The following is an 18,844-nucleotide window of genomic DNA, read 5'->3' as shown; positions in this document are numbered from 1 at the left end:
AATTGGTAAGTAACAATAGCGACAGTCGTGGTTTGGCTGGTCAAGGCAGAAAAGATTAAGCTTTATTTTTAGTAAGCTGGTCTGAAGGTCTTTTGAGGCCACAGTGTCCGGCCGGCCGGTCAGCGTACTGCAGACCATTGGTACGTTTCACCTCCAGCTAGAACAGTGGCCAGTTGAGCCCCCAAAACGGAACTGCTTCAGAGGTTGCCTGGAGACGGACAAAAGCAGCCAAAACAAATAGGCTCTTTTGTTATGAAAATGGAGGAGTGTGGGAGCGTATGTGTGTGTTGGTCTGGGAGAAAGTGAGAACGAGTGAAGGGGTGTAGGAGGGGACAGTGCCGAGTTGAACAGAGTCTAATCAGAATTATCACTCTTAGAAATATACAGACGTCATAACGACAGTAAAGACCTCACATATTCATTGGAGAAGTCGAAGAAATCCAATAAAAATGATTTTGTGGAAATTAAACCGCACAAAGTAAAGCTGCCATTGGGTATCATCAGTACTAGAACAGCGGACGGCCAAGCACGTAAGGGGCATCATCAGTACTAGAAGCCCAGACGGCCAAGCACGTAACGGGCATCATCAGTACTAGAACCCCGGACGGCCAAGCACGTAACGGGCATCATCAGTACTAGAAGCCCAGACGGCCAAGCACGTAAGGGGCATCATCAGTACTAGAAGCCCAGACGGCCAAGCACGTAACGGGCATCATCAGTACTAGAAGCCCAGACGGCCAAGCACGTAACGGGCATCATCAGTACTAGAAGCCCAGACAGCCAAGCACGTAACGGGCATCATCAGTACTAGAAGCCCAGACAGCCAAGCACGTAACGGGCATCATCAGTACTAGAAGCCCAGACAGCCAAGCACGTAACGGGCATCATCAGTACTAGAAGCCCAGACAGCCAAGCACGTAACGGGCATCATCAGTACTAGAAGCCCAGACAGCCAAGCACGTAACGGGCATCATCAGTACTAGAAGCCCAGACAGCCAAGCACGTAACGGGCATCATCAGTACTAGAAGCCCAGACAGCCAAGCACGTAACGGGCATCATCAGTACTAGAAGCCCAGACAGCCAAGCACGTAACGGGCATCATCAGTACTAGAAGCCCAGACAGCCAAGCACGTAACGGGCATCATCAGTACTAGAAGCCCAGACAGCCAAGCACGTAACGGGCATCATCAGTACTAGAAGACCAGACAGCCAAGCACGTAACGGGCATCATCAGTACTAGAAGCCCAGACGGCCAAGCACGTAACGGGCATCATCAGTACTAGAACCCCGGACGGCCAAGCACGTAACGGGCATCATCAGTACTAGAAGACCAGACGGCCAAGCACGTAACGGGCATCATCAGTACTAGAACCCCAGACAGCCAAGCACGTAACGGGCATCATCAGTACTAGAACCCCAGACAGCCAAGCACGTAACGGGCATCATCAGTACTAGAACCCCAGACAGCCAAGCACGTAACGGGCATCATCAGTACTAGAACCCCAGACAGCCAAGCACGTAACGGGCATCATCAGTACTAGAACCCCAGACAGCCAAGCACGTAACGGGCATCATCAGTACTAGAACCCCAGACGGCCAAGCACGTAACGGGCATCATCAGTACTAGAACCCCAGACGGCCAAGCACGTAACGGGCATCATCAGTACTAGAAGACCAGACAGCCAAGCATCTAACTGCACTAGAATACTGAACAACTGAGCACATAACGAGTATGTTGTTAAGGAGTAGAGCACTAGACAACTGAATATGTAAGGGGTATCGTCATTACAATACTCAACCGCTGATAATGACACGGGTATCGTTATTACTAAAAACACTAAACAGCCCAGGATATAAATGGTATCAGTACTTGAAAACTGAACAGCTGAGCATATAACTGGTAGTCCTAGGACTACTGAACAACTGAATACATAACGATTAGCATCAGTACTAGAACACCGAGCAACTGTGTACATAATTGGTGTCAATGCTAGAACATTAGACCACCGAGTATATAAAGAGTACCGTTAGCAGGAGAATACTGGACCACAAAGTACAAGACAAGTATAGTCAGTACTAGAACACCGTACTCATACACTCAGTTGTTCAGTCTATACTAAAACACTGATTAACTGAGGATATAACTGGTACTAGTACTAGAACACTAGACCATTGGGTATATGAGTATTGTCAGTATGAGACTACTAGACCACTAAGTACATAAGAGGTACAGTCAGTACTACAACACTAAGCAACTGAATATATAATACTAGTATAATACTTTCTAGTCTTCAATACTAGAAAACTGAACCACCAAGTTTATAAAGGATCCCTCACTGCTGATACCAGCAAACCAAACAACTGCATATTTCATTAAAGAAGCTTTAGACCCAAGGTTTAGATTATGGAAGCATAATTATACATACATTAAGCTTCAAAACAATTTTTTTGATTGAGGTTAAGATTCAATATCATCTCTTTTTCAAGATCTTGATTCTACCAGGCACAATGCCTACTGTGCCATCTTCTCCAAATTAGCTCAAGACACCACAACCCCTACAACAGTTAAGCATGGACTCATGAATACAGCTCCTTCATCTGTAACCACGTTACTGAAAAAGACATCTCACTCACACATACGCAGCTCCTCACTCCTCATAACACCACCCTGTTATGTTAAGGCGACCTTGCAACGGCCACAACGGCCTGACCTCACTGAATCTGCACTGCCTGTAAGTTTCACAATGCACTGTCCTCCATTTGGACTGTATTGTCAAAAACAGTCATGGAACAGAACTGGGAGTAAAAGTACAGGCTGGATCAGGGCTTCTCAGAAGAAAAGTGCTGTTTCTGGGTCATCTTTCCAGTTTTAGTCTGTATGATCGGTACAGACAGGGAGAACTAGATCCTTGACTAGCGCTGAAATTGACTGCATGCTCAAGGCCCCAGAGACACTCGAAATCAGAGTGGTTGTGATGGTGATAAAACTATAAAATTCTACATTTTTTTTCTTTGCACTTGTATCGCTCCCCCCCCTCCCTCCCTCCTAAGCCTACCTATTGTCAGCCTTATCCTGAGTGCCATACAATTTAATGTTACAGAGGTAATGCAAACAGTAGGTGTTTTGACCAAAGACTCATATTGGTATAGGACGTTGTTCTTGCCTGGGACAAGAAATCACCCCAGTGTGGCATGTAGGAGGTTATTCACTGGTCTTGTCCACCATGCCACACCAACTGCAACCTATAAAGTGGCCATTCATTAACATTTGTGACCATTTCCCAATATTTCCTCATCCCTAAGAATTAAAAAAGATCGTTTTTGTCCCTCCGCCAACACATTTAACAACCTCTACTTTTTACACCAATTCTACATGAAATGTAGAACTAATGTTTGAACCAAATTAAGTTCGAGCCACTGCTTTTGGTCGCGGATGCTTTGGAAGGCTCTAATGATCCTGAAACGCTGCCACAGACTCTCTGCAGCAACAACACTCCACACCACTTCAGCATTACTAGGTGGGGCTGAACTACCGTTGAGTGGGCAGTCTTCCATAAATGTATTTATAGCTGTGACATCATAACCATGGTGAATTTAAAATGGGCTGTTGTCGCAGCTTAGTTTCCACATTTGGACGTTTACAACAAACAAACAAACAAAAGACAGTTCAGTTTATATCGATGATACGGCCTCTTCAAGCGCAAGATAAGGCTGAACGTCTGACAGGATAAAACCAGCCCTGTATGTAAGAACATTCAGTAAAAGACAGAACAACACTTAAAACAGAACAGTGCAGGAACCTATTCGTGAAAAACAGCGCAGAGAGCCCCTGAAATCAAGCTGCTCTTCTCAAGGGCTCTTCAGCTTCTATGTCGAGTAGAACCTGCGCCTCACACACATACAATCGCTGCGTAAGGTAAGGCTCGGCCTGGAGGAAGAGCTTCCAGCTCTGTAGCTCCAGCGAGCCGTTTTAATTGGGCCTGGGTCATGATCATTAATTAAACTAATACACCAAGCTAGGGCCTTTTATGAGAAGCACTAGCCCTTCATTCACATTCAGTCAATATGGCAGGTCTTTCTTTCCACCTGAATGGCAGAGGCTAGAGAAAAGAAAGAGAGAGAAAGATAGGGGGAAAAAAGAGAAGTAAATAAAGGGCATGGATGGAGGGATGTGCTCTAAAGTCTGGGCCTGGCACCATCTTCAGAGAGAAATGACACAAAACAGAGAAGAGCAGCCGGTCAGAAGTGCTTACAGGTGCCAGGTGCGCTTTAACTAACAGACAGACAGACAGGCAGACAGACAGACAGACAGGCAGGCAGGCAGGCAGGCAGGCAGACCGACCTCTGGTCTATAGATCTGGACACTCTCTGCAGTAAAAACATCGAAACAAATCATGTTTAAGCAAGATCACTATACATACAGAATACTGTGCAGAAGTCAGAGACCACCCCTCATTTACTTTATTCCCCACCCTCAAGTGGCCATTAAGCACAAACTACTCATCTTTCTGAAAGATTTACAATAAACCAGCAATAAACCAGCAATAAATAAATAAATAAATAAATACAGGAAAAAGAAAAAACTAAGCTCTCATATATATATAAAATTGTTATTATCATCTCTAGGCTGAGTTTTTGTGAAATTCACTCATTCAATCTGGTTTGGTGTGAAATGTTCCACTCCAGAGAAACTGTTCCCAGTGGTGGACACAGGAACCGGGCATCTGAAGAGTTTAATGCCTCTAAAAGCTCCATCACAGAACATTATTACATAAGGTGATCACAAACATGCTGCCTGATGCCGGCGACACGGATTTACAATCGTTTTGGGAAAAGCGTTTGGCTTAAAACCTTATAAACTCCGTTCGAGGCAGATAGAAACACATGGGATGCAGTAAAGCAAAGCACTGAACCAACGAACCATTTCACACCAAACCTCTCAATTACTCCCTTTACACTTCAACAACTGAACTGGGCAGAATTAGAACCGCTATGATTTTTACCATCACAGACAAAATAAAGAAATTAAAAATGAAAAGGTTCATAAACGCACAATGAAAGCTCTGGTCCATCGTCAGCAGCTCATGGTTGCTTGGCAACAAAAGCATACTCTGAGCAAACTACAACCGGAAGAACAGTTTATTGCATCAGGATCATTCATCATGCAATTATTACTAAATGTAAATTCAATATTTCCTTTAAAATGTGTGCATGTTTCATGCCATCGTTTGATAAAGGAAACACACCAGCCATGAGGTGGAGAACAGATGAGGTGGTTTAGTTTTGCACTGTCGCCAGAGAAAAACCCCCTCACCTGTGACACTGCGGTCATAAGAGGATGTGCATTTCTGTGATTGACAATCAATGTGTGATCAGAACTGCTGTACGTTCCATACTGAAATGACAGCCAGACAAAGGAAAGAAAACACAATAAAGCTGGACGAGAAACCTTTTGTTATTGCCACACGACTTTCTGCGATAAACACACCGTTAGATCTGTAACGACAGATCTAATTAGCTCACACACACACACACACACACACACACACACACACACACACACACACACACACCCACAACACCAGAGAGACGCCATCAATTACCAACACAAACCGTTACAAGCCTGATTCCCTGCGCTGGGATCGAGCATTCCCTGCCACACTGGAACCATTCAACCAAATGGCCAAATGCAAAACACACTCCGAGACCTCAAAACATCGCCTGTAACTCCGATTTAACGGAAATTCAACACAAACCAGCGCAGCAAACAGGAAAACATGTGGCACACAGGTTAGCTCTACTGTTAGCCAGCTGGGCTACCAAGGCTTACTACCTTAGATTCCCCCACAGCCCATCAAAATAAGAGTCCTGGACCAACTAATAAGTGCCCAACTACTCAAACAAAAGCAAGAACAATTTTTTTTAAAAAACAATTATTTTTAAGCTAAATACAACACGGCGTGTCTGACGCCGCAGTATTTAAACAACTGAACAAAACGTTTACAACATGTGTGCTTATATAAAATAATATATATATGGTTTTGTAGGCTTTATAAAAAATAAATCAATAGTTGAGGTCATGCTGACTGTTTCTCAGCCCTTCAGAGCTCAAACGTGACTGCAGTTCAGATGTAAGTAGCTGTTAGTATTTCATTTTGCATTACATCCGGCCAGAGACGCATTACTTTAATAGCAATTTATCGCTTCTCATATAGTCATCGTGATCCTCAACAGCTTTACTGAACACTGCACTGTCAATATCATGCAGCTCTAATTAAAACTAAACCAAGCGTGTGAATCGGTAAAACTGAGCCTTCAGAAACGACTGACATTAAAACACAGAAAAAATTCCCTCCTTCGCTCTCCCCTCCCAATCTCTTCCTCACTCTGTCTGTCACTCTCTCACTCCTTTCTCCCTCCATCTCTCTTCCTCCCTCTGTCACTTTCACCCCTTCTTCCTCTCCTTCCTCCTCCTCTCTCTCTCTCTTCCTTCATTCCATCACTACATCTTAGCTTTTTTTTAATGACTCCCCGTTTTTTGTCACTTGCTCCCTCCCTCTGTGGTTCTTCTCAGTGTCTCGCTCCTTCGCTCTCACACCCTATTTCTCATTCTCTCTCTGCCTTTCTCACCCTCTTTCTCTCTCCCCTTTTAATTCCCTCCATCACCCTCACTCATTCTCTCACACCATCTCCCTTGCTCTCACACTCTTTCCCTCCCTCTAACGCCCTTCTCCTCATTGTCTGTCTCTTCCTCCTGTATTCACTCTGTCACCTGAAAAAAACATGAGTGAACACCTAATGCAGACCAACTCTCAGAGGGCCAGACACTTTTTTGAGTATGTGTGTGAGAGAGAGTGAGAGTGTGTCCGTGTGTGTTCGGCACAGACACATATCAAAATGTTTTGTACGAACGGCAAAAAGCAATTGAATCGGTCTCCGGGCGCTGCACAGATAATGAAACAGGAGTGAAAAGAACGTACAATGAACGAATACTGAAGAGCATATGAAGGGAGAGAGAGAGAGAGAGAGAGAGAGAGAGAGAGAGAGAGAGAGAGAGAGAGAGAGAGAGAGAGAGAGAGAGAGAGAGAGATGCATTTGTTCTCTATTGAGAGCAGATGGTGTTGAACTCCAGGGATTTCACTGTGTGGAGCTTCCCTCATTATCAAAGCAGTCTCTCTGATCCCAGTCAATAAGTCAATATCTCTCACTCGCTCCACCTCTCTCTCTCTCTCTCTCTCTCTCTCTCTCTCTCTCTCTCTCTCTCTCTCTCTCTCTCTCCCCCTCTCTCTCTCTCTCTCTCTCTCTCTCTCCCCTACTGTATATCTCTCAGTCAATAACACATACATGCTCTAAAACGTTCCCTCACAGGTGAGGCACAACTGTTCATCAGCGCAGTCAATAAAACACAAGAGGAGGATGCTAAACCTGGCTAGCAGGTAGCAGAGCCTGAGAACGGGCCAACATACATGCTGAACACATGCGCCCCATTTCCTCTGCAGGGCTGGACGGTTCTGAGGACGGAGGGTAACCGCTCTTGGGGCATTTCCACACAGATGGGATTCGACATGGAGCGCTTAAAAACTGGGCTGAGGCTCCCGAGCGGCGCAACCGTCTACGCAGGGGCCGCGTCATCAGGAGACGGCGAGTTCAATCCCTGGAGATGCCACAGCTACCAGTCATCAAAGACGCCGTGGCTGGTTTCACAGGTCTCGGAGGAAGCCCATGCTGGCCTCCACCCACCCTCAGCCGTGTGACTGGGCTCACTTAGCTAGTAAGATATAAAGTTGACCATTTGGTGCTACACAGACACACACATCGATAAAGTCGGCTGACCGGTGTCAGGAACCACAGAAAGCCACGGTCAAACCTTTCTGTAGTGTTTTAAGACGTACCTTGCTAAAATAAATACCAGTTTAGCAGCTCCATGTTCTGTTTGAGGAGACTGGTCCTGTGGTACTCTCAGCTGCACCCTACTGGGGTGTCTGTGTGGGTAGTAAGCTGTGAGCAGGTCAACCACACGTGTAGTTTTCTTCAGCATTTCCTGCTTCTGATTTGACTTTTGAACGGTTGATAGTGGGCAGTGTTGGAAATAACTGGTGCAAATGGCAAAAAAGCCTCTACATTCAACATCTTCACCCTAAAAAAACCACTATTAAATAAATAAATAAATAAAAAGTCAAACATCCATTACATACAAGCTGTTCATTTTTCCAGGAGATATTTCTGAGCAGATTCAATGCAAGACAATAAACCTGCATGAGGAAGAAAAAAGGCAAAAAGAAAATGAGTGGGAAAACAGGAATTCTAAAAAACCCGGAGCTCAAAAAAATTATTAAAAGCTGTAGAGAAAATGGGCCCCCCCAACAACCACCTGGAAGACCACCAACATTTTCCCCATCAGATGAGCTGCACTTAAAGTTTTCATCTTCTGTGTCTGAACAGTGTGCTGACCACCCCAGTGTGCTGACCACCCCAGACCTCCAGATCTCCATATAACTGAATGTGACCGGGATCATTTGGATCACGAAGCAGAAAATGCAGCCAGCTTCTAAGACTGAAAACACTGGAAGCTGTAATAAAGAGAAAGTCTAGATACCCTAATACTTAAAAATTAATTAATTAATTAATAAATAAATAACATACACAGCCTCAATAACTAAAATTTAAAATGTGTGTTCAGTTTTTCCTGATGCTGAAAAATTAATTACTTGCACTTAACAACAAATTGAATAAATGAACTGAGGACTTTCACTGTAAATGTCTCATCTTTCGCTTACAAAATTCATTATTTGGTCTAATGTAATATATAACAGTGTCTCAACTCCAGACAGCAAAAATAATCAGTAATATATAAAAAATATAATCTGCCTGGTGTTCCCTCTTATTCGAGGAAAGAAACTGTATTCACACAACGGAAGTCACTATTTTCATGTTCTGATTCGCATGAGCCTTGCATTTACACAAAAGTGTTAATTAGTGAAAACAATAAATGCATTCTTAAGCTGATTTTATCCACCCATACAGTTATAACACAATACACTGCTTTTTAAGATTAAGATTAAGAGACCCTTATTAGTCCCACAAATGGGGAAACTTCCCCTCCTCATTTAACCCATCCGTGAAGTGAAACACCACACACACACACACACACACACACACACACACACACACACACACTAGTGAGCACAACTGCCCGGAGCGGTGGGCAGCCCAATCCGCAGCGCCTGGGGAGCAGTTGGGGGTTAGGTGTCTTGCTCAAGGACACCTCAGTCACGTGCTGTCGGCTCTGGGGATCGAACCGGCAACCTTCCGGTCATGAGGCTGGTTCCCTAACCTCCAGCCCATGACTGCCCCATTTTTAAATGGGGGGAGGGGAAATAACCACCATTAACTACACAAAATAACAATTAACCACAATTAATTATCAATTCATTTAAGGCTTAACTTTAATGTATTGTGAGCTGCATCACAATATGTTGCAATATAGTCAGAAGCCTACGCTGATGTAGCTGAAGGCAGCAGAAGCAAGCAGGTGACACACACACACACACACACACACACACACACACACACACACACAGAGACAGGTATTTCCAGTCTGGGGCCTTTTCACACTGTGTTGCTCCTCAGTCACAAAAAGCAACTATCAACGGGCCAAACAACCTTCAGCCTGCATAAGCACCTGGCCTACACACACAGCTTTCATCTCACTGTGTATCCAAATTCTGAGGTCAGACTTTTCTCTCAGCGATGATACTGAGGGGGAAAGTGAGGGGTGTATGCGTGTGGACGGTGACTCAGTACTGCTGGTAAAAGCTGCAGTCCAGCTGCTAAAACCTGCGCTCACCACATCAGACCCTCTTTGGTTTTTACATTGTTTCAGGCTTAAATAACCTTCATCCTCCCTCCAACCAACATTCAAAACATCTCTCCACCTCAGAGAAACGCAAATAAAGACCCTGGGGCTGGGCGATATCGCAGGATCACCACGATGCACATCACTATATTGTGCAGCAGCTGGGATTATTCTTTTTCTAAAAAACGCACACAGTGACGGCGACACCTTCATATTTATCACTGTAATAAATCAAGACACATTACATGCTTTTCTGACCTCGCCGTGGAGGTCAGTACTTATAGAACTGCATATTTAACAGCCGGATGAAGTACAGAGCAGCATTTTATAATGAGGAAACCATCATTTTTTGTTGGTAGCATCAGCCGTTCTTTTTGTCTGTTCCAAATAATCCGACTTCAGGAAGACGAAAACGTATTAATAGTGTCACCATGTTATATTTCTGCCCAACCCTAGATACACAGCATCGGATTCATAACAATATCAGCACAACACTGGCAGATAACCGCTTTTAAAACATATCGGATGTTTAGATTGGACTGATGCTTCAAAGCAACATCTGAAGATGTATTTAAATGAGATATATATATATATATATATATATATGAATACACACACAGTCAAATTGTGTTCAAAAAAACAAATAAATAGGCTGATTTGACAGACAATCTGCAAAGACTTCAATACTCCTCATATTCACAGCCATCATAAGTGAATTCCTAAGTGGAAAACTGAAACATCCCACTTGAACTAAGAATGACCTCCACTCGTTAGGGTCACGTTTCTCGTCTAGTTTCTATCCAAAACACACTGAGACACAGGTTTTAGTAAGACGATTTTTTTAAAAAAATAGTTAAAATAGCCTAATTTAATATTGTTAATAAGCTGGTTAACAGCCAGACAGACAGGCAGAAACATACAATTAAATGACAACGAGCCCAATTTATTTCTGAGCAGGCCACGCTAACGTTAACAGTAGTTGATAGCCCTAGAATTAAAAGCAAGTGCATATATATATAAAAATCAAAAACTATCCTGATAACTGTCCACAACAGACACAATTTTCCCTCATCAAAACCAAGCAGCCGAAGTACAGACACACTCTGACATGGAAAGGGGATTTAGTGATGAAGAATAATCAAATCTAATAATCAGGTCAATTATTAACTTAGACCCAAAGTCACATGGCACAACTGTCTCCCGCTGGCGGGGAAAAACCGCCGGGCTATATTTGTCTGCGCGAGAAATAAAATTAAGTGTCTGAAACAGAGGAGAACAGTGCTTGTGGCCCAAGACAGCCAGGTCATGCAGCTCTCAGTGAGAGTGTGTGGGTGTCTGGCCTGGCGGAGTGATCTAGTTTAATCACCGACAAAACATCCAAAACCCCTCAAACACACTCAGCTCTGTTAGTTTATCACGGAGCTCACACTGTGCATGTATTCAGGACAGGAACACTGCAGCGCGACGGTAAAACGCCGCTTTAGTTCGGCGTCGGTTCAAACGTACATTCAGAACAGGGCTGGGTGGAAGAGACTGGACCGGACTAATATTCCAAACTGATTTCTGTATTGCTGCAGACGCGCGGAGCGTTTGGCGACACTGGGCTGCTGGGTTAAAAGGGAAGTTTGCGGTTTTTAAAGCCATTCAGAGCGGCTTGATGTAAAACGCTTTGCTCAGAGAAACATCAGAACGGTCTGCAGTGGTGAAGATGGGAACCAGACGTCTGAAACATTCAATGCTTCTAAAAGCTCCTTCACAAAGTTATTACATTAAATATGACTATAAAATATGCCGTCTGATGCCTGTAACAGTCCTTTATGATAGTCTTGAAAAGCTCAAACGTGTTTTTAAAATCCATTCATTATGAAGAGGCACATGTGGGACACTAAGGCAAAACCTTCCCCAAAGAAACCTCGTTTTGTCAGATATACCACTATTTTAGCAGCGTCAGCATTACACGCTAAAACTCCAGAGGAGACTCACTACAGGCTTCGGTAAATAAAACGTCTACATTTGTGCTGTGGAATTTCTCTACGATCACCTATTTCACATTAAACCACTCGGATATGTTTTTTTACACCATAATAACAACAATTATGAAAACTGGTGTCATCCAGATTTGCTGAAGCCAATCCAGATTAATCTAAATACAATTTTGACAGTGGTGAAATGTTTATATTTTAGCATCAACCTGGCCAAATATGTACATTAAAAGCCCCAGATATTGACTGGCATATCATAGCATTCCTATTACCAAGAAAACGTAATATAGGTGATCCTTTTAAACATTAAAAGACAAGAGGGGTGGCATTAGCACAAATTACATGACCACCAAAGAGGAGAGCAGTGGGTCATCACAGCCCATAAGTGATGTGGGAGATCATACAATCTTAAGGGCTGCTTTTATACGACAGTTCCGCAAAAAAAAAAAAAAAAAAAGAGAGAAAAGTAAAGCAAAGAAACCTAAAACGCTTTAATACTGTCAATTCTTTCCACCTGACAAAAAGTATTGGCCTGCCACAATATCAGGTTCAGCTCACCTTTTCCGTGATGAACCTGAACGGGGTTTGGTTCTAGCCAGGCGGTAAAGCACTTTCACAGCCCATCTTATTTTTGCTGAATGGAATTATTTTCTGGCCAAGTCCGGTTTGTTTAGTTGTTTCATCACTGCTGACTGGAAAGCTCAGGTTCAACAGCAGGCTCAGAATCTGATCCAGGCTTTTCCTGAGAATCCGAACTAACGAGCTGCAGGTCAAATATTACCTTATAGAAATTTTTCAAACAGATTTATCTTCTGTTTAATACGTCATGACTCAGAAACCTGTGCTCAGCAGAACGATCGAGTTATCGGGGGTAAAAGTGCTGTTATCTAGGGCAGAACGCTTCTCAGCCAATCAATCAGACTGCGAAGCAGAAACAAACTACTGTACAACTCAAAGCTCTTCGTTTTAGTCGTAAGAATCTCTGAGCTCTTAGGATTCGATTCAAGGCATCACCGCGCAATGTTCCCACCATTACTTGGTCGCAGATGACGTTTATATTAGCATTAACAAAGTTAATGAAGCCAACGTCCCCCCAGTGCTGCTGAAAGCGTTTTCACTGGACTATTTTGTTTTGTTTGTTTTAAAATGACAGAATTTAGAAGGGAAACATACAGAGAAACATCCTGGAAAACCCACATAGAACAAAATATTTAGATTTTTTTCCTAAACAATCTGAAGCACCCATCAAATGGCACACACTGCACGTGACGTTATACATCAATATTGCTGAGCAACACAAATACCAACATAGATGATGCGTCACTCCTGCAAGGCTGGGCAACATGACCAGGTTTATCGCCAGGATACAATATGCTTTTCGTAGCGTATCTTGGATATTAGGTGATAAGTGATAAGTGGAAATCATCAATACCTGGAAACGGTTCCCAAATGCATGGCTGATCACACAGAGATCATAATTAGTCTTGTTTAGTTGGATTAAGAGCAGCTTGTGAAAAGCTGGAATATAAAGCAACGCATTTAGTTCTGAGAATAATTTTTAATATAGTAGCATTTTGTCTTTTCAAACTTCTCCAATATCAGGAAATACATATGTAGACATCCTGAAAACCTCTAGGACTACTGTGATTACATTTCAGCCACATCAGCTGCTTCTAACTACTAACACTGTAAATTCACTTGATGTCAGCACTGCCTTGGCTCACCAAGTCCAAATCTGAACTTAAAGACAAAGGAGCAGGTTAGCTTTGCTTTTCACTGGATCTGCTTTCTCGCTTTGAAATGCAAAAGCCTCTGTCGAAGCAGTGAACTTCCGGTGGACGCGGCTGCACCCGTGCCTCGGCCTGCTGGCAGACATATCAAACAGGTCGTCTGCATTCAGCCTGGGTGCTGCAGCACAATACAACATAAAGCTATTTAACGGAAAGTAAACGGAAAGGTAGCCGTCTGATTAAACTGCTGTACAGCTCTGAGTCTATAGCAACCCGGCTCAAACGTCAGGGCGTCTGAAAGTGACAGACCACAGGACACGCACACATAATCGTACTGACAAACACGGTTTAAGGGGAATTCCGCAGATTTCTCCACCGTTCTGCACAATTAGATCCTTAAAATGTAAAGAGTCATTCAGAGCAGTTTGATCCTGAAATTCAACATCGCAGAGAAATCAAGCACGAATTGTTTACAGCTGTGGTCAAAGGAACCAGACGTCTGAGGAGCCTAACGCCTCCTAAGCCCCCTCACACAAAGCTAATGCACAAAGCGGTTGGGAACGCAAGGCCTGACTCCTGAGGCAGAACAGTCCCCACATAACTTTATCTTAAGGTCCATCATTAAGATCTACCACCTTCAACATCACATGTAAAACATGTAAGAATCCAATGCAAGAAAATGGTAAGGAAACATTTCACATCAACCCACTCTGATCACCTCTTTACATCTCAGTGATCGTGTTATGACGATATTTTTAACCAAAAGTTATTAAATTATGTGATGGTAGCACTTTTTTGTGATGGTAGTCTCTTATTTAATATGTGGGACGCACACACACACACACACACACACACACACACACACACACACACATTCAAATACACCAACAAACCTCCTCTCAAACCACTTTGAAGCAATACAAATGAATTTTCCAGCCCTCCTCTCTCTCTCTCTCTCTCTCTCTCCCCCTCTCTCTCCCCCTCTTATCTGGTAAAGCTGAAAGTGTCCAGACCCCTTGGAAAAGCGGTGGTTGCTCTGTTGTGGACGAGCAGGGAAGATCAATCCCCCAAGCCTAGTGGTTCCCTGTGCTGGGACTGGAGCTCCCAGGTCCTGCTCCAACACACCCACTTCAACTCGAGAAGAGCTCGTTAATGAGCCTGATGGGTGTATTTAAGCAGGAAAACACTAAAATCAGTAGGACACACTAAAATCAGTAGGACACCCCTTATCCTGAAAGCAGCTGGCGACCACAGCTCTAGCCTGTGTGTGGGGAGTTAAAGGCCAGAGACTCAAATTCAATAATGATATTTTCCAAATGCATCACAGCATCTGATCAGATTTAAAGTTAGTATTAATAAAGTAACAGAGCTGCTCCATGCTGAAAGAACATGACATACAAACACCACACAGCCTGTTTTTACTAGACTGCCCGGTTTTGTTTATGTCTCTTAAACGTACACCAGAGGGAACCTGCTGATGGATCTTGTGCCTTAACTTCTACACTGCTTGTTAATTCTCTCAAGGTTATCCTCCATGAGGAATGTGTGTACTTCTTCTGGCTTGGCAAGAAGGCCACAGCTATATTACAGAATAGAAATGTTTCCATGGATATACAGCTCGTTATCCATCACTACAACAGAATATAAATATTGTTGTGCGACACCAGCAACAGTATAGGCCCTAAAATCATGAAATGCACCCAACACAGCCTTGTAAACCAGACAGAAGCCACATTTTCAGAAAAGAAATTTGCTAATTGTTTGACCTTTTTTCAATCTTGTTAGTTCATGTCTCCATTCGTATTAAGCTCGAATCATAATGTAATTTAAAAGCCAAAACTATTGTTCAAAATGTAACGACTTTAGCCTGCCTCCAAAACGTCCTCTGATACTGGTCACGTCACAGTGCAAAAATATCATGTTTCACCACGCCACCCCCCCGTTCCAGCACCCCCACCCATCGCAGAGTGAAAACACTGAGCCAGCTCAGAGACCCTCCCTGATCCTATGTTCCACAACAAAATCCAATCACATTACAGAAAGAATATATTTCTCCAACTAACCATAAGCACTCAACAAAAGCCAAGAGTTACAGTTACCTCAGTATCTGTTATCCATCAATACCACTAACAACCACCACGGTCATCTGTCAGCAGTAGATCTACCGGTACAGACGACATATGGCTCAGCAGCAGTGAGACACGCCTGGTAATGAGTGGGTAGAACTGGCTGTGGGGCCAGTCCATCCCATCCCCCTTCCATGCCATAGACATAAGGAAAACGTTCCCAGGTAGCTCCTGGGGACGAGGTGGCCTTTAAGCAGCTCCTTCATACACAAGGGGAAGGAGGGAAAAAAAGCATCATGTGCGATTTACCTGCTCCGGAGTTCCGGTGAGCTCCAGGGCCGGAGTGCCTGTGGCTGCCTGGAGAAAGGACGTTCCCGGGAGGCCTCAGGTTTTCTGTGTGTCCGAGCTGCTGCAGTTGCTGGGTCACTCCCACCGCTCCGTTAGACCCGTAGAATCCGGAGCGCGACCGCGAGCGAGTTCTGGGCGGCTCCGGGAGGCCGTGAAGAGGCGAGGCCAGCGGTAAGGGAGCCGGAGGGGAGTGAGACGTGTCTGCCGCTGCCGCCGTAGCTCCAAACGTCGCCCTGCCCGGCTCCAGGGATGCGCCGCTGTGCCCCAGCACTTCAGCCCCGGCGTCCTCACACAGGCCAGCCCTCTTGGGCACAGGTTCGGCGCCGCTGGGCAGCTGCAAGCAGACGCGAGGCTCTGGAGTCGCCGGCTGACCGGTGGCTGCGATGGGCATTTCCTTCACGTGGGGGACGGGGAGAGGGAGGCTTCTCTTTTTTCTCTGTCCGTTTTCCAGCCAGCGAAAAGGGGGGAAGCACTCGGAGGAATTAAAAACTGTTTGAAATAAATTAAACAGAACATAAAATCTGTTAAACTCCAGCTCATAATTTCGCTTGCCAAATAAGTTTAAGGCAGGGCTGCCTAAAGCGTGGCCACCAAAAACATTTTTACAATGTTATCAGTATATCGTTTTGCAGTGTTGGCTTTTGGCTATAGTCAGGAAATATGACAATCCTGATCTTTTATTAAGACAAATTACACCACAGTCAGCTTTTCTGATCGTCAGAGCTCAATCAGTCCTGTTTAACCGGAATTAGTGTCACACTGTGTGAAGTGTTGAACTGGATTCATAGATTTGATCATATTTTTTAAATGGATCTCCTCTAAATGAACATGTCACAAACAATAAACAGCGTGACGCATCATGAACCTGAAATCTTGTGATATTACACTGGGCCATATGTCCATCTCCACGCTCAGCTCACCAAAAACACTGCACTTCGGCCCCCCAGGACAAAAACCCTTAGGGCACCCCTATAGCGCTTTATAGTGCTTTTAATACTGTAAATACTAACAACAACAACAACAACAACAACAACAAAAACAACAACAACAACAATGCTGTTACTGTTAACAACTACTACTCAGCTATTGATTATCATAAATGAATTCACAACACTGTACCGAAATGAATCAGCTTGTCAATAATAATAATAATAATAATAATAATAATAATAATAATAGAAAATGAACAACTAGTTAAGCGAAATAAAAGCACCTCCTATTCGCTTCACAAACAGAAGCTAAAAAAACTAAAATTACTCAGTTTCAAAAAGTTAAAATGTGTTTATTTTTTATTAATATAGCACTTAAATGAACGTGCGCCACTCAGTGACCGTGAACTAGTGTTTTTATATGGAAATACGCGGTTAAAATAACTAATAAAGAGTGAACAGCAGCGCTTCCCTCCGCTCAGGACGCGGCTCCGGCTAAGGCTAGCGTTAGCTCGCTCGCATTAGCCAAACAAAAAAGCCGAGCAGTGAGCGACGCCCATTACGGCGCGTTTCTCCTCGCCGAGACCCCCGAATACGCCTCAACAAAGTTCACGACATACAAAAAGTCCTCTCTGGTCGCCCCCGTCCAACATACCGCCTGTAGGGTGCGGCTAATTCAACACAAAATCGCGCTTTAATTTCCCCGAAACCGACAAACTCCGCTCAGCGGCGGTTAGCCTGTTAGCACAACAGCGGTCTGGACACAGTCCACCTACACGGACACACACCGGGAGACTCGGGCACTTTACACACCCCCAACACCACCGCGGACGCCCCCGAGCTTCACAATACGCCTTAAAAGTCCACTTTAAACGGTTAACTGGTTCCACGAAGCTGAAGTCAGCCTCTTGATCAAATTTCCCGTTCCACCTTAAATGGCGCAGTAGTTACTTTCTGGCGCCTCAGGCACCAGAATGTAACTGCTACTCCATTTAAGGTGGAACGGAAAATTCGAACAACAAGCTGCCGAATAGGGGGTATTAAACCTCCCTTTTCTCTTCCCCTCCTCTTTTTTCTCTCCCCCTTTCTTTATTTCCCTCTTTCGTTCTATCTTTTCCTATTTTTTTTCTCTCTCTCTCTCTTTCCCTCCGTCTGTAACTACGCTGAGAAATGAAAAGGAAAAGCCCCTCATCTCCGTCTCGGCTCAGCTCCGTCCGCTGGAGCTCAAATACGTTAAAAAAACAAGCAGCGAAGCCGAGCCGACACACGCAGCTCGCCGAAACGAAGCTCCTACCCGCTGAAGTGAGTGTTCGAGGCGCTCCCTGCTCCTCCGCCGGCCGGCTGGGTGGTTTTCAGCGTGTTTAAGGTGGATTTTGTGGACGTTTTCAGCGCGTCGCCGAACGCCCCGCAGCTTCAGACGGTGAGAAAATGTGACAAAACCATCAGCGGGACTTCACATTCACACCGAGCCAGACCACGCTAATCGCACACAGAGAACAAGCTGAGTCGATACGTTTATATACCGAGCACAAACACATGCGAAATACGCATGTGCAATTTTTTCCTGTACATTAAAATAAAAAATCACTTCTCCAAAGGTGTTGTGTGTGTATATACGCAATATTATTAATATGTTTAGTGTTTTTATGTTTGGTTAGAAATGTTGTGGTGCTGCACTGATCAGGCAAAACATTAAAGCAGATGGCACGCAGTGTCTTAATCTTACAGACAGATAAATGCTGACCGTCTGTTACCACTTCCTATGTGCTATAGCTGTGCTTTGTACTACCTTCTGTGCAGAGCCGTGCACAGTTGTGTGCTTGCAGTGTGCGTTAGCCTTTAGACAGCTGCAGTAGCAGAGCCGGTTAATGAGGAGTTTGGCCTCTTCCTATTTCCCCTATTATATCAAAAACACGACTGCAAAACACCAGA

General features: G+C 44.2%; 1 protein-coding gene across 1 annotated transcript in view; it reads right to left on the bottom strand.

The window, feature by feature from the left end:
- Positions 1-18,398, bottom strand: part of rnf38 (ring finger protein 38) — a 49,267-nt gene extending 30,869 nt beyond the window's left edge. The window contains exons 1-2 of the mRNA XM_017685865.2: positions 18,207-18,398; positions 15,945-16,472 (exon numbers count right to left, since the gene is read on the bottom strand). Coding sequence (XP_017541354.1) covers positions 15,945-16,374 — 430 coding nt within the window. The 5' untranslated portion in view covers positions 16,375-16,472; positions 18,207-18,398. The remainder of the gene's footprint in view (positions 1-15,944; positions 16,473-18,206) is intronic.
- Between the last annotated feature and the right edge of the window lie 446 nt (positions 18,399-18,844).

Source organism: Pygocentrus nattereri, chromosome 22, assembly GCF_015220715.1.
Source record: "Pygocentrus nattereri isolate fPygNat1 chromosome 22, fPygNat1.pri, whole genome shotgun sequence".
NCBI classification, from domain to species: Eukaryota; Metazoa; Chordata; class Actinopteri; order Characiformes; family Serrasalmidae; genus Pygocentrus; species Pygocentrus nattereri.
This window is presented reverse-complemented; position numbering and strand designations above follow the sequence as displayed.